The sequence below is a fragment of the Micromys minutus genome, assembly GCF_963924665.1.
Source record: "Micromys minutus genome assembly, chromosome: 17".
In the NCBI taxonomy this organism is placed as follows: Eukaryota; Metazoa; Chordata; class Mammalia; order Rodentia; family Muridae; genus Micromys; species Micromys minutus.
The window spans coordinates 20,157,238-20,183,924 of NC_137952.1; the positions used below are offsets into that span (position 1 = coordinate 20,157,238).

At 36.4% G+C, this 26,687-nt stretch overlaps 2 protein-coding genes across 2 annotated transcripts in view; one reads left to right on the forward strand and one right to left on the reverse strand.

Annotated features, from left to right (window-relative positions):
- LOC308431924 (olfactory receptor 4F3/4F16/4F29-like) overlaps window positions 1-26,687 on the forward strand; it is a gene marked incomplete at both ends in the record, with an annotated part of 138,684 nt that overhangs the window by 9,379 nt on the left and 102,618 nt on the right. The window lies entirely within an intron of this gene.
- Window positions 13,828-14,766, reverse strand: LOC308431565 (olfactory receptor 4F3/4F16/4F29-like; the record flags this gene model as incomplete). Its single annotated transcript, XM_080931086.1, has 1 exon — window positions 13,828-14,766. One exon carries the CDS (start codon window positions 14,764-14,766, stop codon window positions 13,828-13,830), a length of 939 nt encoding a protein of 312 aa, XP_080787212.1.

Consider the following 26,687-nt stretch of genomic DNA (forward strand, 5'->3'; position numbering starts at 1 on the left):
ATCCCCAGTTCCTCCCTTCTACATCTTTCTGTTCTGTCTCCTGACCCTCATACACATCTCCTCCAATCCAGCTGCTGCCACCTTTATTTCCTCTTTCTTCTCTCTCCCTCCTTGGTTCACCTCTCCCTCCACATCCCACAATCATTCTGTTCCCCTTGCTCAATGCAGAACTGAAGCATCCACAACCTGGTATTTCTTCCTTCTATTCTACATATGTTCTGTGGTTTGCATTATGGGAATTGTTTGTTTTGGAGCTAGTGTCCACTTATTAGTGAGTACATACCATGTGTGCTCTTTTGTGACTGAATTATCTCATTCAGAACAATATTTTCTAGTTGCTTCTATTTGCCTGCAAATTTCATGAAACCATTGTTTTTAGACTGAGTAGTACTCCATTATGTATATTCACCACATTTTCTGTATCCATTCTTTTGTTGAGGAATATTTTGGTTGTGTTGGGTATAGGCCCAGGAGTGAGATAGTTGGGACCTCAGGTAGAAATATTTCCAATTTTCTCGGGAATCACAAGATTGATTTTCTAAGCGGTTTTAGCAGTTTGCAGTCCCACAAGTAATAGAGAGCTGTTCTTTCTCCACATCCTTACCAACATCTGCTATCACCTGTGTGACATTAATCTTAGCCATTCTGACTAGTGTAAGATGAAATCTCAGGGTTATTGTCATTTGCATTCCCCTGATGACTAAAGATGTTAAACATTTTTTTCTTTTTTATTTACTGGTCTAACGTCCTTTATTTCTTTATTTTTTTTAAGTAGTAAATATTCTTTTTTAATTTTTTTCATTTTATTGGATGTTTTTATTTGCATTTCAAATGTTATTACATTTCCCAATTTTCCTCTACAATCCACAATCTCCCCGAGTCCCTTACTCTATGAGGATGCTCACTCACCCACCCGCTCACTTCCAGCTCCGTGCCCTGGCATTCCCCTACACTGGGGCATTGAGTCTTCACAGGACCAAGGGCCTCTCCTCCCCTTGTTTTTCATTTAGGCCATCCTCTGCTACATATGTGGCTAAATCCCTCTACATGTACACTTTGGTTGGTGATTTCTTTCATCCCTGGGAGTTCTGGGGTTACTGATTGGTTGATATCATTGTTGTTCCTATGGAGTTGCAATTCCCTTCAGCTCCTTCAGTCTTTTCTCTAATTCCTCTGTTAGGTAACACATTCTCAGTCCAAGAGTTGGCTGGGAGCATCTGCCTCTGTATTTGTCAGGCTTTGTCAGAACCTCTCAGGAGATAGCTTTATCAGCCTCCTGTCAGAATGCACTTCTTGACATCTGCAATAGTGTCTGAATTTTGTGATTGTATATAGGACAGATGCACTTCTTGGCATCAAGAATATTTTCAGGGCTTGGTGTAGTACTCTGTTGTGTAAATGTACCACATTTTATGTATCATTCCTCTGTTGAAGGACATCTGGATATTTTCTAGTTTCTGGCTATTATAAAAAAGACTGCTATGAACATAGTGGAGTATGTGGCCTTGTTGGATGTTGGAACATCTTTTGGGTATATTCCTAGTAGTGGTATAATTGGGTCCTTAGGTAGTACTATGTCCAGTTTTCTGAGAAACTGCCAAACTGATTTCCAGAATAGATGTACCATCTTGCAATCCTACCAACAATGGAGGATTGTTCCTCATTTTTCCACATCTTCACCAGCATCTGCTGTCACATGAGATTTTTTTCTTAACCATTCTGACTGTTGTAAGTTAGAATCTCAGGGTTGTTTGGATTTTCATTTCCCTGATGACTACACATGTTGAATATTTCTTTAGGTGATTCATGGCCATTTGATATTCCTCAGCTGAGAATCCTTTGCATTGATATTCATAGGGGAGATTTGTCTGTGCCTTTTTTTTTTTTCTTTGATGGGTCTTTTTGTCATTTAGGTATCAGTGTAATTGTTGCTTCATAGAAAAAATATGGGGAATGTTCCTTCCTGTTTTGATTTCATGGAGTAGTTTAAGGAGTATTGTTATTATATCTTCTTTGAAGGTCTAATAAATTTCTGCACTAAAACCATGTGGCCCTGGGCTTCTCTTTGGTTAGGAGACTTATACTGATGGCTTCTATTTCCTTGAGGGTTATGGAGCTGTTCAGATGGTTTATTGGATCCTGATTTAGCTTTGGTACCTTGTATCTATCTAGGAAATCAGCCATTTCATTCAGGATTTAAAGTTTTGTTGAGTACAGGATTTTGAAGTAGGATCTGAAGTGGTTTTTTTTTTATTTTAATTTCCTCAGTTTCTGTTGTAAGGTCTCCATTTTATTTCTGATTTTGAAAATTTGGATGCTATTTGTGTGCCCTCTAATTACTTTGGCTAAGGGTTTATCTGTCATGTTGATTTTTCTCAAAGAACCAGCTACTGGTTTTCTTGATTCTTTGTGTGTTTCTTATTGTTTCTACTTGGTTAATTGCAGCCCTGAGTATGATTATTTCCTGCCATCTACTCCTCTTGTGTGTATTTGCTTCATTTTGTTCTAGAGCTTTCAGATGAGCTGTTAAACTGCTAGTGTGTGATCTCTCCAGTTTCTTTACAAAGGCAATAAGAGCTATAAGTTTTCCTCTTAGCACTGCTTTCATTATGTCCCATAAGTTTGGGTATGCTGTTCCTTCATTTTTCATTGAATTCTAACATGTCTTTTATTTCTTTCTTGACTAAGTTATTATTGAGTAGATATATTGTTTGGCTGCCACATGTATATGGGCTTTCTGAGATTTTTTATTGCAATTGAAGACCAGCCTTAGTCCATAGTGGTCCAATAGAATGCATTGGATTAATTAAATGTACTTGTATTTGTTGAGGTTTGTTTTTTGTCCAAATATTTGGTCAATTTTTGAGAAAGTACTATGAGGTGCTGATAAGAGGGTTTATTCTTTTGTTTTAGGGTGAAATACTCTGTAGATATCAGTTAAACTCATTTCATTCATAATTTCTTTTAGCTTCAACGTTTCTCAGTGCAGCTTCTGTTTCTGTTATCTGTCCATTGATGAGAGTAGGGAGTTGAAATCCACTACAATTATTGTGTGAGGTTCAACGTGTGCTTTGAGCTGTACTAAAATTTCTCTTACAAATGTGAGTGGCCTTGCATTTGGGATGTAGATGTTCAGAATTGACAGTTATGGGTGGATTTTTCCCTTGGTGAGTGTATAGTGTCTTTCCCCATCTTTTTTTAAAACATTTGGTTGAAATTCTAATTTGTTGGATTTAAATTTTTCTATTCCAGCTTGTTTCTTAGGACCATTTGCTTATAAATTTTTCCCTTTTCCTTTGAGGTAATGTGACCTGGAGTTATGTTTTGTGTATGTAGCATAATGCAGCCTCTTACCTACACATCCAGTCTGTTAACCTATGTCATTTTATAGGGGAATTGAGTCCATTGATGTTGATATTAAGAACCAATGATTGTTTCTTCCTCTTATTTTTGTTTTTGGATTTGTTGTGAAAATATTAAGTTTTTCCTTTTTCTGGGTTGTAGTTTCTCTACATATGTTGGATTTTCATTCTATTATCATCTGTAGGGATGAAATTGTGAAAATATATCACTTAAATTTGGTTTCATCTTGGAATAACTTGATTTATCCATCGATGATAACTGCAAGTTTTGCTGGGTATAGTTGCCTGGGCTGGCATTTTTGTTCTCTTAACATCTGTTTGAAATCTGTCTAGAATCTTCTAGCTTTTAGAGCCTCTGTTGATAATTCTGGTATAATCCTAATAGGTCTGCCTTTGTATGTTACTTTACTTTTCCCTTAATTCTTTCAATATTCTTTCTTTGTTCTGTACATTTGGTGTTTTAGTTGTTATATGACAAGAAGAATTTCTTTTCTGGTCATATCTAGTTTGGTGTTCTATAGGCTTCTTGCATGTTTATGGGCATTTCTTTTTTTAGGTTAGGAAATTTTCTTCTATAATTTTGTTGTAGATGTTTGCTGGCCCTTTGAGTCAGGAATCTTCATTTTCTTCTATACCTATTATTCCTAGACTCACTCTTTTCATTGTGCCCTGCATTTCTTGAATGTTTTGAAATAAGAGCTTTTTGCCTCTGGTATTTTTCTTAACTGTTGTGTTGATGTCTTCTATTCTACCTACTGCCACTGAGATTCTCTCTTCTATCTCTTGTATTCTGTTGGTGATACCGGCATCTGTGACTCTTGCTCCTTTCATAGGTTATCCATCTCCATTGCTGTCTCCCTTTGTGTTTTCTTTAATAGTTCTATTTTTATTTTTAGATCCTGAATGGTTTTGTTCAATTCCTTCACCTGGTTGATTGTGTTCCCCAGTGTTTCTTTAAGGAAATTAATTGTATTTATTTCCATCTTAAAGTCCTCTATCATCTTCATGAAATGAGAGCTGAGATCTGAATCTTGGTTTATCAGTGTGTTGAGGTATCCAGGATGTGCTGTGATGAGAGAATTGGGTTCTGATGCTGCCAAGTCTAATTGGGTTTTGTTGCTTATATTCTTATGCCTGCCTCTCCCCATCTGACTATCTCTGGGGTAATATGGCTTCCCATTTTCACTGGAGCCTGTCCTTCCTGTGAGTCTTTGAGCCTCTGATCTTGTGATTTTAGATGTATGTTTGGGGAGTTGAGCAGCACCTAGGGTGTGGACTGTGTGGGATCTGGTTCATCTCTAGGGCTCTGGTTCCAGCAAAGGTGGGAACCAGGAGCTCAAATTTTTTGTGTATGCATAAGTCTGTCGTGCCCCACCTCGTCCAGCAAGGAAGACATGACACTCCGGATTTTTCTCAGCAACCTTTATTCAGGAACACCTTGATGCAGAACACGGGAACCCGGAGCTCTGAGCGCTCTCTCTATTTATCTCCCTCTAAGGGGGAAGGATGATTTGTCCCTCAGGAATTAATGGAGCAGGGATTACCAAATTAGCATAGCGCCACCTGGCGCCAAGAGCAGTATTGCAATGCATAGTACATTTGTTTACCACAATGCAAGCCGGATGTCGGTGCCATCTTAGCGGGCGCGGTCAGGGAACCGCTCCCTACATAAATCTACTTGTGTACCTAGGCTAATTCCAGAGTTAGAGATTGTAAATGATATAATAAATATGAGAATTATTATCTCTTAGAAAGTTGAAATTGATTGGAGAGATATATGCTGAAACATATTATAGTTGCAAAGTATCATAGCTAGTCTTTAATTTTTGGAGGAACTGTCATAGTGATTTTATAGTAAATATGTCAGTTAGTTACATTTATCCAACAATGTATCAAAATTCTGTTATTCTTATGTCCTCATCAAATATTGATCAAATATGACATTTTACTAAGAAAAACCATTCTGAATGGGCTGGAAAGCATCTCAGTGGAGTTTTGATTTTTGACTTTAACCATTATATATAACATGTTTACCATCCTTTTCATGTATTTACCAGCTATTTTACTTCTTTTAAGAACTGTTGTCTCAACATCAAATTCAGTAAGGTGAGACATATAAAGAAACTCAACTGACATAGGGGACATGTCCAGGCCATCTTATCAAAAGCAATCTACAGATTCAATCCAATTTCCATCAAAATTAAAACACAATTCTTCAAAGACATTGAGAATACAATTCTTAATTTCATATGAAAACACAAAAAAATCAGTGATAGTTAAAATAATTCTATACAATAAAAGAACTTCTGGAGGCACCATCTCTGATCGAAGGCTGTACTACAGAGCAATAGTAATAAAAAACTGCATGGTATGGTTATAGAAGCAGACAGGTTTAGTCAATCAAACAGAAGACCCAGAAATAAACCCATATACCTATGAACACTTGATTTTTGAAAAAGAATCCAAAATAATATAATGGAAAACTGAAAGCACCTCCAATGAATGCCACTGTTCTTACTTGATGTCTTCATGTAGAAAAATGCAAATAGATTCATATTTATCATCCTGCACAATACTCAAGTCCAAGTGGATCAAAGACCTCAATATAAAATCAGATGCACTAAATCTAATAAAAGGAAAAAGTGGTACATAGCCTTTAGTGCATTGGTACAGGACACAACTTCAGGAACAGAAGACCAATGCTTCAGCCTCCACAAACAACAATAAGTGGGACATTGTGGAACTGAAAAGCTTCTATAAAGAAAACCACCATCAACAGGACAAAACAGCAGCCTATAGATTGGGAAATTTTCTTCCTTCCCTAAACCTATATCTGACAGAGGGATAATATCCAAAATATATAAAGAACTCAAGAAATTAGACACCAACAAACCAAATAACCCAATTTAAAAAAAAAATGAAGCACAGACATCAGCTGGAAAGCTCAGAATACCCATGATACAACCCACAAACCATATGAAGTTTTAGAAGAAGAAAAACCAAAGTGTGGATGCTTCAATCCTACATAGAAGGGAGAACAAAATAACAGGGGTTAAAGAGTAGGGAGGTTCTGGGAAGAAGAGAAGAGGGGAAAGAAAAAGGAAGAGGCAGGATCAGGTATGGAAATGAACAGGAGAAAAGTACAGAGGGTCAGAAAACTGAATATAAATATGCAAGAGTAGGGGGTAGAAAACTGGGGGTAGCCACTAGAAATCCCAGAAGTGAAAGAATTCCAGAACCCAATGAGAATAATATTAGCAGAAATACCCGAAAAAGGGAAGATAAAACCTCTAGAGACTACCTCCAGTAGATAGGCACAGACCCCAGTTGAATATGGGGTAATCTACACATCTCAAAATTTTTAACCCAGAATTGTTCCTGTCTAAAGTAAACACAAAGACAAAAAATTTGAGCAGAGGCTGAATAAAAGGATGTCTAGAGACTGACCCACCTATAGATCCATTCCACATGCAGACACCAAACCCTGACATGATTACTAATGCCAAGAAATCCTTGCTGACCAGAGCCTGGTCCTCTAAGAGGTTCTGCAGCACCTAACTAATAAAGATGCAGATACTCACAGCCAACCATCGAACTGAGCCTGGGAACCCCAATGAAAAATATGGGAGAAGGGCTGAAGAAGCTGAAGGGGATTTCTACCTTATAGAAAAAAAAATATCAACTAACCAGACTACCCACAGCTTCCAGAAACTAAACTACCAATCAAAAAATATACATTAAGGGATGAATGGCTCCAGCCACATATGTAGCAGAGGATAGCCTTATCAGACATCAATGAGAGAGGAGAGAGGTTTGATGTCCCAATGCAGTGGGATGCTAGGGCAATGAGGCGGGAATGGGTAAGTGGGTAAAGGAGTACCCTCATAGAGGCAAAGGAGAAGGGAGAGGGGGGTAGAAGATAGAGAGGGGGTTGTGGAGGGGAAAGCAGTTAAGGAGATATCATTTGAAATATAAATGAATAAAATAATAAAAAGAAATGAAGAAAACTATAAGAAACAAGACAAAAATGAGGCACAGAGTTAAACAAAATACAGGATAATACAATCAAATAGATGAAGGGTATTAATAAAAATATGCAAGAACTGAAAATAAAACTAAAATCAATAGAGGAAATACAAGTTACAACACATTCTGGTGAGGGTGTGGAAAAAGGGAAACATTCTTCTATTTCTGGTTGTGGTGCAAACTTGTACAAGTCTGGAAATCAACCTGGTGGCAGGAAGCTCCCAGGAGTCATTGCACATGACCTTACCCAAGATGTCTATGAAACCTAAAGAAGTCACCTCCTGTAGCCAGGCAGGACTTCCAGTAGAGGTATAATAATATTAAACCACCCAAAGGTTTTACACTGTCTACAAGAAATGCAGGGACAAAGATGAAGCAGAGACTAGGGGGACTTGCCAACCAATAACTGACCCAACTTGAGACCCAATTTATGGGTAAGTACCAAACCCTGACACTATTAGTTAAATTCTGTTGTGCTTGTACACAGGAGCCTAGTGTAAAAAGCCCCACAGTGCACATACAGCAAACAATAACATTCTCTGGCATCAAAAGGATGAGATATCTTTGATACAGTGAAGGCTCATTTTCCCAGTTTATGGGAATGCCAATGTACTGAGGTGGGAGAGGGTGGTTGGGAGAAGAAGCACCATCATGGAGGCAATGGGAGGGGGAAGAGGAATGGAGTTGGGGAAAGGGATATCTGAAATGTAAATTCAGAGAATATCCAATTTTAAAAAAGGATCGCAACAGAGTCAACTAACCTGGACCCTTGGGGTCTCCTAGAGACTGAACAACCAACCAAAGAACATACAAGGACTGGACCTGGACTCTCCGCACAAATGCAGCAGACAAGCAATTGGTCTTTATGTATATCCCCCAACAACTGGAACAGAGGCTTAACCTATTATCTCCTTGAAGGCTGTTACCCCTAACTGTGCTTTCTGTTTTGATTGGTTTTAGTGAGAGATGATGTACCTACTCCTGCAGTGACTTGAGATGTCAGGATGGGTTGGTAAGCAGGGGGGAAATCTCTCCCTTCTCAGAGATGAAGGGAAGGAGGGGTAGAAGAAGGGGCTGTGAGAGGGGGGACGGGAAGGAGAGGAGAGCTGGGATAGGGATGCAAAGTTAATAAATAAATATATTAATGAAATAAACAGTTGTCTCAGCTATTACAGAATTGTATGTTTTGTAGTTAATTTTTTTATTCTTTATGTGTGCAAGATAAGAATTTGATTTTAAATGTATATCTAGCAAAGATTGTTTCCTATTTTGGGGGGCTCAGAAAGTTTGGGCAATGACTTTGCGATCATTCCCCCATGCTTTCTAGCATTCATTTCAGAGACTGAGATCTCACATTAAGATCTTTGATCAAATGTAGAACTGTACTACTAGAAATTACTAGATGGAGATCTCCCTGCAAGAAAATAGAAAGTTATAAACACTTTCTAGAATATTGTAGACTTCATAAATAAGTCACAGGAACATCTATATTTATTTATACAATTAGTATATAACAAGCAAATAAGGAGACATTAAATTATAAAGGTAAATATGCTATTTCCTGCCCTGTGGAGCTAATTTTCTAATAGAAGGGAGACTAAGTAATTGAAATTTTTGATTAAATTTAGAGAGTTCATTCTAATGTAATCATACATATTTGATACTTGATATGTGTTGAAAGAGTCACAGAACAAATCTGAGAAGTGACACTTGATCCCAGTTTTAAAGATTAGAGAAATATTTGCCTAGTGTAGAGGCAATATTTGTACTAGAAAGAATAGGAAAAATAAAGACATATTGGTTTATTAAGTTTATTAACTGGTGTGTGTGTGTGTGTGTGTGTGTGTGTGTATTTGTGAAAATTTTTCATTTACTAGTGTTTGCTTGAGTATCAGAGGATATACAGCAATTTAGAGCACAGAGGATTTAGAAGGAAGAAAGAGAAAAGGAGGGGTAAAGATTGTGTCATTTTTTAATTTAAAGTAAAAATGGTTAAAATAAAGATAATTGAGCAAACTTAAAAAAAAGATCTTTGATCAACTTTGAGTTTTGTTTTGTTTTGTTCTTTACAAAATGAGAATTGAATGTCAACTTTAATTATTTCACATGAGCATATCTAATGTGCCCAACCCCACACTTATTAAAGTGACTATCATTTTTCAGTGTCATTTTTGTTAAGTATTCTTTGCCTATCATGAGAGAAACGTTCTCCTACAGTATAAAGGAACAAATACTGACAGGCAAGAAACTGCAGATCACAAAAGACCATGAAACACTCTAATTCTTAAGATGCAATCATCTTGGATTTAGGTAGGATCTGCCCCAGGTTGACTGACTTACACCTCCCAGAAGAAAAGGCAAAGCACATTTGGGAGGAGACAAGCAGGATGAGATAGAAGGAATGACTCTAAGAAAACAAGGCCTTCTAAATCAACATGACCAAATCTCATATGAACACACAGAGACTGATATAGCATGCAGAGAGCCTGCCCTGGTCTGAACCAGATGGGATGCTTGGGCTGAAATGAGATGTGAACACATGACCTAGTCTGTGACCCAGAAGCTGTCTTCAATTGATAACCACTTGCAAATGAAAATTTATTTTTCTCCAAAGGAGTCATACTGGAGAAAGAAACTACTCTTAAGGATAGGCTGTATGCCAGCACTAAATGGCCAAAAAAAATGAACTCAGTGATATAACTTGAGGTTCCTCATCTCATAATGTCAGGGCTTTCTATGTTATTTTTCTCTCTCCTTTTACTCTAGACATCCTGTGTGTGTGTGTGTGTGTGTGTGTGTGTGTGTGTGTGTGTGTGTGTGCGCGCGCTTCTATTTAGTGGCTTTATGAAATTTCTGAGTGTACAAATGAGGTGACTTTTGCATCTGTATCTATACTTTTCTTGTACATATTCTTTTCTTGTGTTCTATTTCTTCTGTTTGTTTTGATCTTTTTTTAAGCTGGCTATTCTTTTCCCCATTAATTTATTTATTTATTCACTTTAGAGTCAGATCACAGTTCCCTCCTCCGGGTCTCCCCAGTTCTCCCATACTCCCTGGTGTTCTCCTTTGAGAGGATGGAGCCCATCCTCTTTCCTTTCCTGACATACCACATCTTTTCAGGGCTAGGCATATCCTCTCTCACTGAGTCATGACAAGGCAGCCTAGACAGGGGAATGGCATAGACAGACAGGAAACAGCTTTAGGGACAGTCCTTGTCTCATTTGCTGAGAGACCCACATTAAGATCAAGAGGCATGTCTGCAACATGTGTGTGGGGAGGCCTAGGTTCAGTCCTTATATGATCATTAGTTGATGTTTCAGACTTTAAGAGCTTCCAGGGGTCCATGTTATTTGACTGTTCCTTTAAGTTCATCTCCCCTCTGAGACCCTCAATCTTCCCCCAAACACTTTCATAAGAGACTCTGAGAAACTTCTAATGTTTGGCTGTGGGTCTCTGCATCTGTTTCAGTCAGCTGCTGGGTAGAGCCTCTCAGAGGATAGTTGTGCTAGGTTCCTGTCTACAAGTATAACAGTATCATTAATGTCTATTCCTCATACTTATGCATAAGATACATTGTCCACTAACCCATATCACTACCCTCATTCATATTTCTATATAAACTTTAATGTTGATATATTTCATTTATATATAAAAATATAATCTGAATTTTGGTGATGCCAATGTAGAAACACACATAGAAGGGGAAAAATCAGCATTTTCAGCTACATGACTGTCAGGTGGCAAACACAATGACATCATCATTATGGCACTGAGCAAGGATAGCACTACCCCTCCATTGCCATAAGCAATGTGATCTCTTCTCGATTCCCATTCAGTTACTCCATACCATCTGAAGGTGCTATTTAAGCTGCAAAATATAAAAACAATAAATAGTGTTACCCAGCTCTGAAGTCTATTAACTAGAACAATGACCAACCTGGCAAGAAAACCCCAATAGCGCCAATAGTTTACCTGGACTCAACATGAGGAAATCCATGGGTGGTGCTGTTAACCTCGAGAAAAATACTCATAGCTGTAGACATCATTAAACTATAGAAGACAACCTATTACAGCCATTCTTGCTACAGGCCATCAGTGAATTCTGAGAGAGTATTTATCAATTTTCACAAAAGATGACATTCTTGATAAGTTATCCAATCCCATGGTTAGGCATGAACACATATGCATATTAGCAATACTAAATAGACTCAAAAGGCTATCTGCATGTGTGTGAGCACACAGCATCAATAATTTAAAAAGCAGTCAGAAATTGTGACAGACATCAGAGAAGTTACCAGGGCAAGAAGGAAATATTAAATCATATAAATATTATACTCATGTATGAAATCTTCAAAAATAAATATTTATTTTATAAAAACATATAAAATATGTAAGAGAGGCAAATGGAAATTGAATGGCTTTGAGTAGCAAACTGTTCTTTAGGCAGAAAAAGTAAGTATATTTTGCTGGTTTACCGATGCTCTTCCACATATAGTTCACAAAACTTCTACTTGCACACTTTAGATTCTGATGAGTTCACTGAAAATTCTAGCCTTCTTCCACTACCAGAAAAGACTTCCTTTTGGAAAAGAGTGTGTGCAATTTTAGGTACATACAAATTACTTGGTTCAAAGTTCCAAGACAACTGTTCCATGGAATTAAAACTCATGAAAGAATTTAATATTAAGAATGAAAATTTTCCTGGAAAAAGTCAAAGTTTTCTTGCTGTGTAAAGGTTAAGTATAATAGTTTTTCATTTTCTTTTTTTTTTTTTTTTTTTTTTGGCCTTTGTTTTTCTTGAGCTTCAAATAGTCTGTGAGTTGTTTCTGGGGTGTTCAGAGCTTCCTGGGGTTAGTATCCAATTATCAGTGACTGCATATTATGTCTGTTCTTTTGTGACTACATTATCTCACTCAGGATAATATTCTCTAGATGCATCAATTTTCTTAAGAGTTTCATAAAGTCATTGTTTCTGAGTGCTGAGTAGTACTCCATTGTGTAAATATACCACAATTTTTGTATCCATTCATCTACTGAAGGACATTTGGGTTCTTTCCAGCTTCTCGCTATTATAAATAGGGCTGCTATGAACATTGTGGTGCATGTGTCTTTGTTGTATGTTGGAGCATCTCTGGGGTATATGACCAGAAGTGGAATAACTGGGTCTTTAGGTGTCCAATTTTCTGAGGAATCACCAGACTAATTTACAGAGTGGTTGTACCAGTTCACAACCCCACCAACAGTAGAGAAGTGTTCCTCTTTACCTGCATCCTTGCCATCATCTACTGTCATCTGAATTTTTCATCTTAGCCATTCTGACTGGTATGAGGTGGAATCTCAGGGTTGTTTTGAGTTGCATTTCCCTGATGACTAATGATGTCGAGCACTTCCTTAGATGCTTCTCAGCCATTTGATATTCCTCACTTGAGAATGTTTTGTTTAGTTCTGTACCCCATTTTTAATAGGGTTGTTTGATTCTCTGGTGTCTAACTTCTTGAGTTCTTTGTATACCTTGGATATTAGGCATCTATCAGATGTTGGGTTGGTAAAGATCTTTTCTCACTCTGTTGGCTGCTATTTTGTTTTCTTGACAGTGTCCTTAGCCTTACAGAAACTTTGCAATCTCATTAAGTCCCATTTGTTGATATTTGACCTTAGAGCAGGAGCCATTGGTGTTCTGTTCAGGAAATTTTCTCCTGTGTCTATGTGTTCTAAGGTTTTCCCTACTTTCTCATCTAATAGTTTCAGTGTACCTGGTTTAATGTGGAGATCTTTAATACACTTGCACTTGAGCTTTGTACAAGGAGATAAAAAATTGTCTATTTTCATTCTTCTGCATGCTGAGTGCCAGTTGAACCAACACCATTTGTTGAAGAGTCTGTTCTTTTTCCATTGAATGTTTACAGTTCCTTTGTCAAAAATCAACTGACCAAATATGTGAGGGCTCATTTCTGGATCTTCTATTCTATTCTATTGATGCTCATTGTAACTAATAAGATTTTAATGCATACTATCAAACCTTTAAAAAAATCAAGTACTGACAAAAATGTATTCATATACTTTTATGCAAAAATGCTTAAAATCTGTTCATTTATCTTTATTTTTTAAAATAAAGTTGTTCAATTTTTTAAAAAAGAAGAAAAATTTCCATGTTCTGAAAGTCTTAATGAAACATTGTCTTTTCTTTATATCTAAGAGTTCATTTCAAACTAAAGCTATTCCTTAAAAATTAAAGGTTCTGTTTAATATAACCTTTGCACTATAAATACATGGAACTTTTGTCTTCATTTGGAAGAAACAGTCCCTTTCTTATAAGTATGATATAACATGGTATAAATGCATGTGTGTGTGTGTGTGCGCGCGCAAACACAGTTTTTCTTCAGAGTTTGTCCAACCATTAATTTTCAACCTTAATTAGTACACTTCACAATGTAGTCATTCAAGAGATTTGTCTATAACCCATTAGATGTTTGAATACTCTCCTCATTGCCATCTTCATTTCTTGATTCCTCAATGTGTATATCACAGGGTTCAAAAAAGGAGTAACAACTGCATCAAATAGGGCCAGAAATTTATCCAGGTGTGTAGAAGAAGAAGGCCATATGTAGAAAAATATGGCAGGACCAAAGAATAAAACCACTACAGTCACATGAGCTGAAAGTGTAGACAGAGCTTTATAGGAACCACTTGAAGAGTGTTTCAGAGCAGTAAATATGATAACAAGATAGGAAATGATCAGTATGAAGAAAGAAGCCAAAGACATGAATCCACTACTGATTGAGACCAGTAATTCAAGTCTATATGTGTCCATGCAAGCAAGTTTGATTAATTGAGGAAGGTCACAAAAGAAGCTATCCAATATATTAGGACCACAGAGAGGTAAATTTCCTATGAAAACCAGTTGTATCACAGAGTGCATAAGACCAACCACCCAAGCAGTAATTAAAAGTGAGATGCACATCTGGGGACTCATCAGCGTCAGGTAACGAAGAGGTTTACATATGGCCACATATCTATCAAAGGCCATGGCTATGAGCAGCACCATCTCCACACCACCAATTGCATGGATGAAAAATATTTGAGTAATACAACCTCTAAAAGAGATGACTTTGTGCCTTTTGAATAAATCATAAATCATCTTGGGTGAAGTGGCAGAAGAAATGCCTACATCTATGAAGGAAAGGTTGGACAGAAGAAAGTACATAGGGGAATGTAAGTGAGTGTCAGAAGCCACAGTAAAAATTATGAGACAGTTTCCCATCATGCTTGCCGCGTACAACACTGAGGATACCAGAAAGAGCAGCAGTTGGATATCCCAGGAGTTTGTGAGTCCCAGTAGCACAAACTCTGATGTCACAGAGTGATTCACTTTCTTCATTGGCTTTGTTATCAATAGTACCTAAAGGAGAATCAGGGGAAGATGTAAATTATGATAATTATATTAACAGAATGAAAGTGATAATCTAAGATGTATGAAATCCTAATTGTACTTTAATGTCCCAACCAACCTAATAATCAACAGATACCTGAACAAGTTCTGGACATGACTAATGAACAGAGAAGTATGAATTTCACTCATGATGAAACATCACTTCACAGTTCTTGAAAGTGGTATTATCAAGTGCTCTAAATACAACAAGGTTTATGACTGCTTTTCTCATTGAATAGTATGCATAGCACTTTACATCAATATGAAAGCTAATTTTTCTAAGGGCCAAGAACTAGTGATTAAAAAGATCACAATTTGAGGGGATAATCTACTAGGGTTATTCTGTTAAATTGACACAGTATTAAACAAACTCTTAACAACAGTGTTATACTCATAGATTAATGCATCTCTCACTCCTCATCAGGGAAGCTAAATCTTACTGTAAGTGACGATTAAGAAAGAGATCCACAACTGACCCAGGTGAAGATAATAAAAGACTGGAAAATTTTCAGCCTTAAAAAAGATATCTGTATCACACTCCTCCCCTTAAGGCTCTAGAATTATAGCAGAATAGGGGCAGAACAATTTTTAATTCTAGACATGGTGAATGAGTACAAAAATATTGTGTTTTCCATACACAGAATGGCAGTTGTGCCTATGCATTCTCACTCACAAAGGGGGTGGCACATGCATAGACAAAAATTCAGGCATGCTCAAACTCAACATAGAAGTGTTTGTGAAATTCCTCTTGACCTGAGGATCTATAGGTAATTAAAAGGTGCTAGGAGAAGGAAAGATGAAATTAACAAACAAAAGCAAAAGGGAAAAAAACTAGAACTTGGAATCTAGCTGAATTTAATATGTGTATATATTTTTATAATAGTGCCTACTACTGATAATTCAATAATGAAGTTTTCATAAATTAAACAACTCTATAAATGAAAGGACAAAGTTTATTTTAATCAGACTTTCAAAACACAAAATTACAGTAGACATAAAATAGGAACAAATAAATCCTTGTTGAAGAACCGAAAATGGACTTGAATTGTTAAAAGACACATGAAAATATACATGAATATAAAATCAAAAACAGGTAAAAGAGATTGGAAGAGTTCTGAAGTGACATAAAATATGAGGATAAATGGATAAATGGAGAATTGGGGGAAAGAAGAAGAATATTAGGAAAACGACAAAAAAAAAAGCAAAGTAAAAATTTAAGAAGAGCTATATAACTTGAAATGTATAGAGCCATGAAAAGGAAAGGGAAAGTATTATATTTACACTAAGCAAAATAATTTATGAAACGTGATTTGCAAGTCTTCAGAAGTGACAATTACACTATATTCCTGGTATTTCTCAAGTGCTAAAGTTCTTGAAACTATATCTGACGGAGTTGGTCAGTTGGAAATTTATCTGTCTATAGGTCGCCAATTCACACCATCCAAACAAGAACTTAGATTTCTTTAATGAGGTTGAAATTAGAATAAGATGTAACTCTAAAACATATTAAAATATCAAAATATAGAAACTGATAAAGTTTCTCACTAAATATTTTAAAACATTAGACAAAATGTCAAATTCCAATCAGAACTGGGAGAAACAGTCTTTCAAAAGGTTCTGGTTGAGATGCCTTCACCTTGATTTACACAGAATTCAGTAATCTTCCTAAACAGATTTGCAGGCTTTTAATAATCATAAAAATCACATTTTATAATTTTAAAATAGAAATTTGAGAGAAATGGAAAGACAGAAGTAGAGATTGAAGAAAGTGATAATGTAAACAATTACCTGTGTTCTTAATTCGCCTTCACTATAAGCACGGCATGCTCATTTTCTTCCTGGTGCAAACACTCTGTATTTTTAGCTTTCAAATTGTCACAAACTTCTTTAAGCATAAGCAAAATGAAAGTTTCTCTTGTTAATTAAAAACACCTTTATTTTTACTTATTATGGTATTGTTTAAGTATGCACATAGAGTTGTTCGGTAGCTTCAAGAAGCTCAGACATGCTAGCAATACCATCTTTCTTGCTCCAGTTTGTTTCTCACCCTCGATTACAACTAGAAAATCCTAATTTCTCAAAATGTGACTTCCTTCTTATCCTAACAATTAAAAATAAAATTAATACAGAGAGTTATAATGAACAAAACAAGAAACATAATTCTGAATCCTAGCAGATTTATATATTGTTTTAAAATTGTCCATATCACACTTCAAAGTAAAATTACAATAAGAACATTTTCATGTTGGATATTTTGATTCCCATGTCAACTTTTATATCTGCTCAGGTGTCTATAACATTAACAAAGAGCACAATTAACAAGACAATAAAAAAAATTTATTCAATTTTGTGGGATCAACAGTTTGTGCCCATAACTTTTAAAAGCTGATGAATAAAAACATACAACATTTCTGACTTTTATTTTATTATCATTAAATTTTTACTTATTTATCAAGTGATAGAAGTTAATCTAATTCATGTAATTATCAGAATATTTAACTGCAATGTCTGATTAGACCAAGACATTATAAAGTTATTTCTTTTTTTTTTAATTACTTTGAATTTCTAATAAATTTGGTGTTTTTGTGTCATTCAACCAATATACAGCTGAACTCCTGCTATTTGCAAGCAGTGTTCTAGAAATTTGAATATATTAATAAGTGAAAGGATTAAAAGTATGCCTTCCAAGTGGCTTAACTTTCTAGTGAATAAAAATAATTAATAATTAATATAATTATATTATATACATACATAGATATTTTGAAAGTGTATTTTTTCTAGTTCTTTTTTTTTAAACTTTATTTTAAAAAACAAAGATAAAAGAAAAAATTGTAACATTTTTGCATAAATGTATACAAATACAATTGTGTCAGTGCTTGGCTTTTATTTTTCTATTTTTAAGGTATGATACTCTGCATTAAGGTCTTACTAGTTACAATGAGCAAAAAGTACATGTAAAACAGGATGTTTTATAAAGTTATTTCTAATGTCTTAGTTCCCCAGATACAAAGTGCTTCTTCTATCTCAAAAGCCTGACATACTTTCCAAATATGACATTAACTGTTCTTACAATGATTCTTCTATGATGCTCAACTCCTTTTTTTTATTTTTTTTATTTTTTTTTTTTTGGATTCTATCTGCGCTGACAAACTCCCTTGTGAACTTGATGATATGATCTTATTCATAGCAATTCCACCAAAAGCACCAGGTGCATAAATAAAGCCACTCTTTATATCTAAAGTTGTATAGATCTATTCATTTTTACCTGTATGAAAAGTAGAGTATCTTTACAGACTCAGATATCCTGTGATCTTTAACATAGAGTATCAAATAATATCTTGTCATAGGCAGATATCAAACCAGTTATACATATCTCAAGAGACCAATGACCAAGACATACTGCAAACATTAGAAGGAGGTTATGGTTCAGGGACATTTTCTCAAGAGAATCATTTTCTTTGGCCCTCAAAGAAATGTTTAAAGTACTTGGTCATCTGGGAAATGCAAATCAAAACAACAATGAGGTTCTATTTTACAACCATTAGAATTGCTAATATCAAAAGCTGAATAGATAAACAGCATATGCTGCAAGGATGTGAACAAGAGGAAAACATTGTGGTCATTGTTGATGGGAATGCAAGCTTGTACAACCACTTTAGAAATTAATTAATTCTCAGAAAACTGGGAACACATCTACCTCAAAAGCTAGCTATATCACTCCTGGGCATATAACCAAAATACACTCCAAAATGTCACAAAAACACTTCTTCAATGATGTTAGTGGCACCTTTATTTATAATAGCCAAACACTGGAAACAACTTTAATGTCTTTCAACTGAAAAATAATTTTTTAAATGTGGTACATCTACACAATGAAATACTATTCAGCTTTAAAAATAAAGGTATCATGAATTTGCAGGCAAATTTATGGCACACGAAAATATCATCCTGAGTTGAGGTAACTCAGTTCAAAAAGGACATGCATAGTATGTGCTCACTTATAAGTAAATATTAGCCATAAAATACAGGTACCAAGATACATGCCACAGAACCAAAGAAGGTATACAACGTGTAAGGCCAAAGCAAAAAAGCTTGAATCTCACTTAGAAGGGGGGAATAAAATAATAGTAAAAGGCAGATAGAGGGAGGAAACTGAGAGGGAAGGGGAGGGGGAGGGGAAGTTAGAATTAGATGTGGGGATAAAAACAGGAGAGGTGACTAGATGGCAATGAAAATGAATGAACATCTGCAACAGATGAGGGTGAGGAGGTGGGGCTATTTCAGAATGACACAGAGTTACCCATGAATCAATGAGGGGTATGTGAACTTAGCTGAGACTCAGTACATTGGAGATATGAAACATGAAGAAGTCACATCCTGTGGCCAGGCAGAAAAGCCAATAAAGCAATAGAGACACCAATTCACCCACAAAATTTTCAACCCAAAATTTATCTTGTCTACAAGTAATTCAGGCACAGGGGAGGAAGAAGAGACTGGGAGAATTGCAAACAAATAACCAGCCCAACGTGAGACCCATCCTATGTGCAAACACCAGGCCCTAAAAGTACTAACGGTTCTCTGTTATACTTGCAGGCATGAGCATGCTGTGTGCTGAGAGAATCTACAAATGGAGACAACCATGGCCAAACAGCAGATGGAGCTTAGGGACTCTTAACAGAAAAATAAGAAGAATTGTGGGACCCAGAGAAGATAGGAACTCTACAGGAAAACCAACTAAGCTGGACCCTTGAGCTCTTAAACATTAACCAAGGAACAGACACTAGCTGGACCTTGGACTCCCTGCACATATGTAGCAGCTGTGCAACCTGGTCTTCAAGTGGATCCCAAACAACTGGAACTGAACTTATCCCAAAAGCTGTGGATTGTATGTTGGATGCAGTATATCTGGGCTGCCTTGACTGGCCTCAATGGGAGAGGAAGAACCTAGACTCTCAGAGACTTGCAGTTCCAGGGCAGGGGTATACCCAAGGGGGAGCTGACCAACTCAGAGAAGGAAGAATGAGGGAAGACTTGTGGGAGGAAGTTATAGGGTGTGGGCAGTGAATAGGATGTAAAAGGAATATATTAAAACAAAATTAAATTAAATTAAATTTTAAAAGTAATAAGAGAGTTGTTCAGTTTTCATGAGTATGTGATTGCTTCTGTTGTTGAGTCCAGATTTAATCCATGGTGATCTGATAAAATGCAAATGATTATTTCAATCTTCTTGTATCTGATAACACTTGCTTTGTGACTGATTTTATGGTCAATGTTAGAGAGAGTTCTGTGAGGTGCTGAGAAAATGTTACATTCTTTTCTTTTGCACCGAAAGGTTGTATAGATCTTAGGTCCATCTGGTTCTTAACATCAGTTAGTTTTATTATTTCTCTGTTTCAGTTTTAATGACTTGCCCATTAGTGAGAGTAGGGTGTTGAAATGCCCCACTATTATTGTATGGAGAGTGATATGTGATTGAAACTTTAGTAATTTTTTTTTACAAATGTCGGGGCTCATGGACTAGGGAATAAAGGCTTGGAATTGATAGATATTTCATGTAATGAGTATGAAGTGTTCTTCCCTATGTCTTTAGATTTATTTTGGTTGAAAGTCTATTTGATTAGATATTAGAATGCTTACTTCAACTTTATTCAGGACCCTTAAGTTAAAAATTAGGGTCATTGCTGCAAAATTTTGCATTGAGGGAGAGATTAGATTCTAAATATAAGGAGGAAAAAGAAGTTGGTAATATGCAGCTCAGGGACAGAATGGGACCAGTAGGGAACCAGGGACACAGACCAGATACAAGGGAAAGGCAAGAACATATCACTGACAACAAAATGGCAAGAGGAAAGAGAAAGAGTATATCCCAAGGGAACCAAGACAATCTAGCAACAACAGAGCCCAGCTCTCCCATATCAGCAAACATCGGAATTCCAAACACTACAGGAAAAGAAGACACAGACCTGAAATCATACCTCAAGATGCTGATAGATATACTTAAACAAGAAAGGGAGGAAAAGCAAAAAGATTCAGAAGCTTTTAAAGAAGAAACAAGAAGAACACTCAAACAACTCAAAGAACTAGAGGAAAACAGAACCAAAGAAATAAAGAAATGGAAGAGGGAAATTAAAACAGAGAACGACACAATAAAGAAAACACTAAAAGAGATAACGCTAGAGTCAGAACACCAAAAAAAGAAATCAGGAGTCACAGAAGCAAGCATTTCCAATAGATTACAAGAGATCGAAGAGAGAATCTCGGGGGCAGAAGACAACATTGAAAACAAACAAAACAGCCAGAGAAGATGCAAAAAACAAAAAGCTCCTAACCCAAAATGTCGAGGAAATCCAAGACACAATGAGAAGACCGAACCTAAGGATAATAGGAATAGAAGAGGGAGAAGAGTATCAACTAAGAGGCACAGTAAATATCTTCAAAAAAATCACAGAAGAAAACTTCCCTACCCTCAAGAATGAGATGACCACGAGCATAACAGAAGCCTTCAGAACTCCAAATAGGTTGGACCAGAAAAGAAATACCTCCCGACACATAACAGTAAAAACATCAAGTGCCCAAAGTAAAGAAAGAATACTAAAAGCAGTAAGGGGAAAAGGTAAGGTAACATATAAAGGCAGACCAATCAGACTCACACCCGATTTCTCAACAGAGACTATGAAAGCTAGAAGAGCCTGGACAGACATCATGCACTCCTTAAGAGAGCACAAGTGCAAGCCCAAGCTGCTATACCCAGCAAAACTATCAATCACCATCGATGGAGAGACGAAGATATTTCAAGACAAATCTAAATTCACACATTATCTGACCACAAACCCAGCACTACAACGAATTATAGGTGGAAAACCCAATACAAGGAGAAAAAATACAGCCTAGTAAAAAAAGGAAAACTCCTAAACAAGAAAACTAAAAGAAGAAAAAAACACAGACACAACTCAACCCAAAAAAGCAATAATAGCAGGAAACAGAAACAACTATTCCTTCATATCTATTAACATAAATGGTCTCACCTCCCCAATAAAGGGACAGAGACTATCAGACTGGATACATAAACAAAATCCAGCCTTTTGTTGCATAGAGGAAACTCATTTCAGAGACAAAAAAAGACACTATCTCAGAGTAAAAGGGTGGGAAAAAAACTTCCAAGCAAACAGCTCCAAAAAGCAAGCTGGAGTGGCTATTCTAATATCGAATAAAGAAAATTTCCAACCAAAAGTTATCAAAAAAGATAAGGAAGGACACTTTTTACTCATTACCAGGAAATCTGTCAGGAAAAACTCTCAATCCTTAACATATATGCTCCAAATAAAAAATCACCCACATTCATAAAAGAAACCCTACTAAAGCTCAAAAAATACATTTCACCCCACAAAATAATAGTGGGAGACTTTCATACCCCACTCTCACCAATGGACAGATCATGGAAACAGAAACTGAACAAGGAAACTGCAAAACTAGCAGAGACTTTGAACCAACTAGAATTAATAGATATATACAGAACATACTATCCCAAAGTAAAAGAATACACCTTCTTCTCACCACCCCATGGCACCTTCTTGAAAATTGACCACATAATTGGACACAGAACAAGCCTCCATTGATATAAGAAGATTGAAATACTCCCATGCATCCTCTCAGATCACCATGGTCTACGGCTGGTCTTTAACAACAACAAAGACAAAAAAAAAAAAAAAAAAAAAAAAAAAAAAAAAAAAAAAAAAACCTAAGTTCACATGGAAACTAAACAACACTCTGTTAAAGGATAGCAGGGTCAAAGAAGAAATAAAGAAAGAAATTAAGGATTTTCTAGAATTCAACGAAAACGAAAACACAACATACCCAAACCTATGGGATGCAATGAAAGCAGTATTGAGAGGAAAACTCATAGCCCTAAGTGCTTCCTAAGAGAAACTGGAGAGAGCTTACATCAGCAACCTGACAGCACAGCTAAAAGCCCTAGAACAAAAGGAAGCAGATATGCCCAAAAAGAGTAGACGTCAAGAAATAATCAAAATTAGGGCAGAAATAGACCAAATAGAAACAAAAAGAACCATTGAAAAAATCAACAAAACCAAGAGTTGGTTCTTTGATAAAATCAAAAAGATTGATAAACCCCTAGCCAGACTAACTAGAGGGCAAAGAAAGAGTATCCAAATTAACAAAATCAGAAAGGAAAGTGAGGATATAACAACTGAAACTGAGGAAATTCAAGAAATCATCAGATCCTACTACAAAAACTTATACTCCACAAAATTGGAAAATCTGGAGGAAATGGACGAATTCCTAGACAGATACAAGGTTCCAAAGTTAAACCAAGACCAAGTAAACCATCTAAATAACCCTATAACACCTAAAGAAATAGAAGAAGTCATCAAAAGCATCCCAACCAAAAAAAGCCCAGATCCAGACGGGTTCAGTGCAGAATTTTATCAGACATTTATTGTGGATATAACACCAATACTCGCCAAACTATTCCTAAAGATAGAATCAGATGGAATATTACCCAACTCATTTTTTGAGGCTACAATAACCCTCGTACCTAAACCACAAAAAGACCCTACAAGGAAAGAAAACTTCAGAACAATCTCACTTATGAACATTGACGCAAAAATACTCAACAAAATCCTTGCAAACCGAATCCAAGAACACATCAAAACGATCATTCATCATGACCAAGTAGGCATCATCCCTGAGATGCAGGGATGGTTTAACATAAGGAAATCCATCAATGTAATCCACCATATAAACAAACTTAAAGACCAAAATCACATGGTCATCTCACTAGATGCTGAGAAAGCATTCGACAAAATCCAACACCCCTTCATGTTAAAAGTCCTGGAAAGAACAGTAATCCAAGGCCCATACTTAAACATAATAAAAGCAATATACAGCAGACCAACAGCCAACATCAAACTTAATGGCGAGAAACTTGAAGCAATCCCACTAAAATCAGGGACTCGACAAGGCAGCCCACTCTCCCCCTACCTATTCAACAGAGTACTGGAAGTCCTGGCTGGAGCAATTAGACAGCAAAAGGAGATCATGGGGATACAAATCGGAAAGGAAGAGATAAAAACATCACTCTTTGCCGATGACATGATAGTGTACTTGAGTGACCCCAAAAATTTCACCAGAGAACTCCTACAGCTGATAAACAAGTTCAGCAAAGTGGCTGGATACAAAATTAACTCAAACAAATCAGTAGCTTTCCTATACTCAAAGGACAAACATGTGGAGAAAGAAATTAGGGAAAACGTACCCTTCACAATCGTCACAAAAACTATAAAATACCTTGGTGTGACTCTAACTAAGCAAGTGAAGGACCTGTATGACAAAAACTTCAAACCTCTAAAGAAAGAAATTGAGGAGGATCTCAGAAAATGGAAAGATCTCCCATTCTCATGGATTGGAAAAATCAACATCTTAAAAATAGCCATCCTACCAAAAGCAATCTATAGATTCAACGCAATCCCCATCAAAATTCCAACCCAGTTCTTCATGGAATTGGAAAGATCAATGTGCAATTTCATATGGAATAACAAAAGAACTAGAATAGCAAAATCCATCTTCAACAACAAAAAAACATCTGCGGGAATCACTATCCCTGACCTCAAGCTATATTACAAGGCAATTGTGCTGAAAACTGCATGGTACTGGTACAGAAATAGGCATGTGGATAATGGAATAGAATAGAAGATCCAGAAATGAACCCTCATGTATATGATCACTTGATGTTTGACAAAGGAGCTGTAAACATTCAATGGAAAAAGGACAGCCTATTCAACAAATTGGTGCTGGTCCAACTGGCACTCAGCATGCAAAAGAGTGAAAATAGACCCTTTCTTATCTTTTTGTACAAAGCTCAAGTGTAAGTGGATCAAAGATCTCCACATTAAACCAGATACACTGAAACTATTAGATGAGAAAGTAGGGAAAACCTTAGAACACATAGGTACAGGAGAAAATTTCCTGAACAAAACACCAATGGCTCAAGCTCGAAGGTCAAAGATTAACAAATGGGACTTAATGAGATTGCAAAGTTTCTGGAAGGCTAAGGACATCGTCAAGAAAACAAAACAGCAACAACAGAATGGGTAAAGATCTTTACCAACACCACATCAGATAGAGGCCTAATATCCAAGGTATACAAGGAACTCAAAAAGCTAGACACCAGAGAATCAAATAACCCTATTAAAAAATGGGGTACAGAGCTAAACAAAACGTTTTCAGTTGAGGAACACCGAATGGCCAAGAAACATCTGAGGAAGTGCTCCACATCATTAGCCATCAGGGAAATGCAAATCAAAACAACCCTGAGATTCCACCTCACACCAGTCAGATTGGCCAAGAACCAAAACTCAGATGACAGCAGATGCTGGCAAGGCTGCGGAGAAAGAGGAACACTTCTCCACTGTTGGTGGGGTTGCAAGCTAATACAACCACTCTGGAAATCTGTCTGGCGATACCTCAGAAAATTGGATATAGTACTACCTGAAGACCCAGCTATTCCACTGCTGGGCATATACCCCGGAGACACTTTAATACACAACAAAGATATATGCACCACAATGTTCATAGCAGCTCTATTTATAATAGCCAGAAGCTGGAAGGAACCCAGATGTCCTTCAGAAGATGAATGGATACAAAAATTGTGGTACATATACACAATGGAATACTACTCAGCCACCAGAAACAATGACTTAACCAAATTCTTAAGAAAATGGCTGCATCTAGAGAATATCATCCTGAGTGAGATAACCCAGTCACAAAAGAACAGACAAATATGCAGTCACTGATATTGGGATGCTAACCCCAGAGGCTTGCACTCCCCCGAAACAACTCACAGACTGTATGAAGTCCAAGAAATAAAGAAAACAAAACAAAAAAAAAAAAAATTTACAAAACAAGAAAACTTTAACTATTTCCATATTACACTTTATTTTACATGTACTTTTTGATCATTGTAACTATTAAGTTTTCAAGGCATACTATCAAACCTTGAAAAACATCAAGTACTGACTAAAAAATATGTTCATATAGTTTTATGTAAAAATTATGTTAAAATCTGAAAAATAATTACTGACAAAAATGTACAATTTTAAGCAAAAAATGTTTAACATCTGTACATTTATCTTTGTTTTGTAAAATAAAGTTGTTTAAAAAAATAAAAAATAGTAAAAAGATAAAAATAAATAAAACAACATCTTCATGAAATTTTTAGGCAAATGGATTGAACAAGAAGCTATCACCCTGAGTGATGTAACCCAGTCACAAAAGAACATATATGCTATGCACTCACTGATAAGAAGATACTGGCCTAAAAAAACACTGAATACCAAAAAACAATTCACAGATATTATGAAACTAAAAAAAAAAAAAAAAAAAAAAAAAAGGCAGGAATGTAGATGCCTTGTTTTTTATAAAAGGAAGAACAAAATACTCACTGAAGAAAATACAGGGACAAATAAGAGGAGCAGAAACTGAAGAAAAGATCATCCAGAGACTTCCTTATCTGGAAATTCATTCCATATGCAGCCACCAAACCCAGTCACTATTGCTGATGACAAGAAGTACTTACTGGCAGGAGCCTGATGTGGATGCCTCATCAGAGGTTCTGCCAGAGCCATACTGACACAGATGAGAATTCTAGCAGCTAACCATCGGACTGAGCATGGGGACCCCAATGAAGGATCTAAAGAAAGAAGTAAAGGAGCTGAAAGGGGTTGCAACCCCATGGGAAGAACAGCATTATCAACGAATGACACACTCTAGACTTCCCAGAGACTAAAACACCAACCAATGAGTACGTATGGAGAGACTCATGACTCTAGTTGCATATGTAGCAGAGGGCAGCA